Source organism: Pyrus communis, chromosome 12 (genome assembly GCF_041283825.1).
Source record: "Pyrus communis isolate YQ-2024b chromosome 12, ASM4128382v1, whole genome shotgun sequence".
NCBI classification, from domain to species: Eukaryota; Viridiplantae; Streptophyta; class Magnoliopsida; order Rosales; family Rosaceae; genus Pyrus; species Pyrus communis.
The window spans coordinates 22,141,578-22,146,530 of NC_142576.1; the positions used below are offsets into that span (position 1 = coordinate 22,141,578).

Consider the following 4,953-nt stretch of genomic DNA (forward strand, 5'->3'; position numbering starts at 1 on the left):
CGAAAAATCTGTGTGGCGTCACACCAATGCTACCATAGCTTTCGAAGATCAATGTGTTAGGCAGATTATTCTAACCATTTTGGACACATACAGATTGTATTCCAACATATCCCTAACACATTGAAAGACAAAATTAAAAAGTAAAAAAAAAAAAGAAAAAAAATCAAGTAAAGAGAATATGCTTACCTTCTATCCTGAAATTTTTGTACCTCTCTCTTGGGTCCTTCCATCAAGTGTGTAAAGCCTACCGAATCAACGGTAAACGTCATGTCACAGTGGGTCCCCGCGTCCTGTAACGATGCCCAACCCCTCCCGGGCCCTCCTAATCTTATACAATCATGACCGTCCTCTGAACCCAACGCCATCACAACCGTCGAATGTACCCCAAAGTGGTCCCCACCCCCACTTCACATGCCCCACAGTCCCTTCGCAAGATGCCACGTGTCCAGAGCTCACATGCAAGCTCTATTCTTTCACAAAAGAAGCGCCAAGGAATTTGGATCGAATTCGCTTCCCATTATCTGCTTGGCTCGTTTAATGCGTACCCTTCAATCACTCACTCCCTTGTTCCCCCAGTTCCGTGAAAACCTAATAATCCCAATCTTCGATTCCCAATCGGTTTTTTGCTCTCAAGTTTCCAGGTGATTTCTGAATTTCCTGCTAATTGTTCATCGCAATTGGTGTTAATTCGTTGCGTTTAGTTTCATTTGTGTCAATCTGTTTGGTTGCCGGGAAAATTGTGTTGAAAGTGAAAGAAAATTTGAGGTTTTGAGTTTTTCTTTTTGTTAGGTTTGTTAGAGCTCAGAATGTGTGAAGACTCGGGATTTAATAAAAAAAATTTATTTTTTGTTTCATTTTGTTGAAACTTTGGATTTGGTTCAGGGTCATCTTAATGAATTCTGGTGTTTGGATTTGAATTTCTCAATTGTTGTTCATCGCAATCGTGTTGATTCATTGTGTTTAGGCCCATTTTCTGTCTGACTGTTTGGTTGCCGGGAAAATAATGTAGAAACCGGGAGAAAACTCGGAGATTAGAGCTATTGGGTTTTTGTTTTGTTTAAAAGACTCGGATTGAACTTCTGAAATTAGTTGGGTGAAGAACAAAAATATGTTTTTTTTTTTATTTTTAATTTCAAACTTTGGATTTGATTGAGGATCATCTTAATGAAATCAGATGTTTGAATTTGGGTTTAGAATGGTTTTGCTGATGTTTTTATTTTTTGTATATTATAAATTCGGTGCAGGTTTGCGTTGGATATAGGATAGTCATGGATCGGCTCGAAGCTCCTGCCCGGCTAATGATAGTTTCAGATCTTGATCATACAATGGTAGGTTCTGTAACTGGTTTTGTCATCGTGGTTTCGCTTCGTTCCCTTTCTGCAGCGATTTAAGTGGTGAATGCTTCCATTGCAGGTTGATCATCACGACACTGAGAACCTTTCCCTGCTTAGATTTAATTCTTTGTGGGAGGCGAATTACCGTCACGATTCTCTGCTGGTTTTTTCGACTGGAAGGTCACCGACATTGTACAAAGAACTGAGGAAAGAGAAACCCATGTTAACACCAGATATAACAATAATGTCCGTGGGGACTGAGATAACATACGGTAACGCAATGGTTCCTGATGATGGCTGGGTTGAGGTTCTGAATCAAAAATGGGATAGGAACATAGTCAAAGAGGAAGCCAGCAAATTTTCTGAACTTAAACTTCAGGTATATTTTATAGGTTATCGGCATTTGATTAGTTTCTCTCATTGTGTCATGCCATGAATTCTGATAGAGAACTAAATTTAACTAAACCGAAGTGAGCACACAAGAAACTAGTATGCATATGAAATTTCTGAGGTTTTAAACTTTATGTGAAATTCAGGCAGAAACAGAGCAACGGCCGCACAAGGTTAGCTTTTATGTCGAGAAAGCCAAGGCTCAGGCAGTGACAAAGGCTCTTTCAGAAGTTTTTGAAAAGCATGGGGTAACGTATATGACTCTTAGATAGCGAAAACTGTATAATTGTTTCCAGAGGAAAATTTATTGCTTTTGGAGTATCAGATGGTATTGTTGCTCTTGCTATTGACCTAGTTGTTGCTTCATCTTTGGTTAGTTGGATGTGAAGATAATCTACAGTGGAGGAATGGATTTGGATATATTACCACAAGGTGCTGGCAAAGGACAAGCTCTTGCATATTTGCTTAAGAAATTTAAGAGTGAGGGAAGTTCACCCGTCAACACTCTTGTTTGTGGTGACTCTGGAAATGATGCTGAGCTTTTTAGCATCCCAGAAGTTTATGGTGTCATGGTTTGTAACTTTGTAGCTCAACTTTTTCTTCAAATTTAAGCCCCGTCTGCAAAATGAGGTTTTCCACATTAATTGGTTGCTGATCCTGCAGGTTAGCAATGCCCAAGAAGAATTGTTGCAGTGGCATGCTGAAAATGCTAAGGGTAACACAAGGATTATTCATGCAACAGAGAGATGTGCAGCTGGAATCATACAAGCCATTGGCCACTTCAAGCTAGGTCCAAGTTTGCCCCCAAGGGATATTGCAGATTTTTCTGACTATAAACTGGAGAATCCAAATCCTGGTCATGAACTAATAAAATTTTTCTTGTTCTATGAGAAATGGAGACGCGCAGAAGTTGAGAATTCAGAGATCTATTTGGCAAGTATGAAAGCGGATTGCGTATGTTTATATCTTCCTTTCTCCTAAATACTGAGTTTTATGGTATTACACCATTTTATATTTATTGTATAATTTTAGGCTGTCAGAAGAATTATCATCTTTTCCATCTTTGGAAATACTTCATTTCTATACAAATATAACTTAGTCGTATTGTGATTAGACAAAGCAGTGGAGGTGAGCATGTATGATGCCATGTTACATGAGAGCTGATATGAGGTTTTTGGGATCAATTGACATTGACCATGCATGCTTCATGTTTATCACTATTGACATTTTGGTATATTTTGTTTTATAAGACATCAAAATATACGAAGATAGTGAACTGAAAAAAAATGAAATTACCAGTCATGTTTGGACAATGTGTATGGGTTTCGTATCTGCATGCCAGAGTGTGAACTTGCTCAATTTTCTTGGGTGCATGCTGCATTGTCCAAATCTACAACATCTTTAGAAAGAGAAATCATTCCTTTGAAATTATTATTGAACCCTTAAAATTGTTTAGTGTCAGCATTTGGTTCCAATTCGCTGAAAACAACTGTAAAAACATTTATTTTTCTGGTTTAATTCTGGGTTAAATCCTGGGATTGAGTTAACTTTTTCTGTGTACTTTCGTAAAAATAAACAGACCTTGGATATTTTGGTGTAGTTATTTCGCATCATATGTTTCCCTTTTGCATCACCTTAATTGTGTTCGTCTCATCAGCTACTAACATTTAATTATGTTTTCTTTGGGTCAGTCTTCATCTGGTACATTTGTCCATCCTTCTGGAGTTGAGCACTCTCTTTCTGACAGCATAAATGCTCTGAGAAACTGTTACGGAGACAAACAGGGAAAACAATTTCGGGTTTGGGTGGATGGTGTATTAGCTACTCATGTTGGTTCAAACACATGGCTAGTGAAGTTCGATAAGTGGGAATTATCCGGTTAGACTTTCCATCTTTCTCTTCTTCTCCTTCTATTTGAGTAATCGAGCAATCCAACATGTTGATACTATTTGATGAATATTCTTTTAGAATTTAAGAACATTAATATTTCTGAGAGACGGCTTCGTGGAATATGCTACATGCGATATCTTATTCATATCCTGCATTTGAAGATTTTAATGAAAATAAAATTGCATCCTTTTTTATGGACTATCACGAATCCTGGTCATTGACGTTGTAGGAAAAAGTTGTATATATTTAAACGTATCATGACTATCTAGGTTGTAGCACCATATACGTGCACATTTCTGCTGCTCTGTTGACTCTACTCCTGATTGCAGGTGAAGAACGTTATGCAACAAAGGGAACTGCTGTTATAAGTTCGAAGGTAAGAGATGAGATTGTGATTGGTTAATGTCCTCCAGCACTCCCGCTTTAACATTTTCTAAGATCATATTATCGGGTTTCAGGGTTCTGGTGTTTCAGATGGTTTCACCTGGATTCGAGTGCACCAAACGTGGTACAAAGGATATGAAGCAAAAGATGATTCGACGTGGTTCTTCTAAGTTGTGATTACAGGTTCATTTCAAAGGTCTATAGACCCTGAAATTTCTTCTCTGAAAATAATTGTGTATGTTTAATATTCAAGTTGTGGTAAAAATCACTAATCATCAGCTACACGGAGATGGTTTACTGGATGATAATTCACTTCAAAAGAAATAACAGTAAGGCTGTCAATCGGCTTCGTTCGACACAAACGTTTCATAAACTAAAACAGATGACACAGAAGAATGAGAATGATGTCATCAATGAAAATTCTTTCGTCTACGTAAAATTTGCATTCAATCATGGCTCATAGTTTCATGAATTGTAGCGATTTTGACATTTCTTTTTTGTTAGTTTAATTTTTACTTAACATAACTATTCACATAATGATTAAAATGATTGATGGTGAACAATCTCAAAAGACCACTTGTATTGATTTGAAATCTCAGGAACCATTTTGGCTAAAAAGCCTTATGAAAATGACCACTCAATCATGCAATGGTATGGTGATTTTTTTTCCATAAACGTTAGCATTAGTAAGTTAAATTGTTAAATGTTAGGGAAAAAAGGAGATCAGTGTGGATTGAACCTGCACCAAAGTACATAGTCATTATTACTTTCTGTGCAATCGCATGGTGATGACTGATTAGTTATTTGTCTTTTAAAGAATAAATAATGTTGTAAACTCCAACTAATTTTGGTTGATTGTTGTTAAGAACCATGACACTTATCTTTGCTTGGCACCAATGAAGGAGAAGTTAATATAATAGGATTTTTTTTTTTTTTTACCTATAAAAAGTAGGGA

At 37.0% G+C, this 4,953-nt stretch overlaps 1 protein-coding gene across 2 annotated transcripts; it reads left to right on the forward strand.

The window, feature by feature from the left end:
• The first annotated feature begins 444 nt into the window (after positions 1–444).
• LOC137744751 (sucrose-phosphatase 2) lies at positions 445–4,360 on the forward strand. 2 transcript variants are annotated; one of them, XM_068484541.2, is made up of 9 exons: positions 445–641; positions 1,245–1,328; positions 1,414–1,713; positions 1,871–1,972; positions 2,102–2,296; positions 2,388–2,678; positions 3,416–3,602; positions 3,944–3,990; positions 4,073–4,360. In XM_068484541.2, exons 2-9 carry the CDS (start codon positions 1,269–1,271, stop codon positions 4,166–4,168), a joined length of 1,278 nt encoding a protein of 425 aa, XP_068340642.2. In that variant the 5' UTR covers positions 445–641; positions 1,245–1,268; the 3' UTR covers positions 4,169–4,360. The 2 variants fall into 2 exon arrangements, with proteins under 2 accessions (XP_068340642.2, XP_088537230.1); XM_088681104.1 differs by having other exon boundaries at positions 505–641; positions 1,234–1,328.
• Positions 4,361–4,953: the final 593 nt, after the last annotated feature.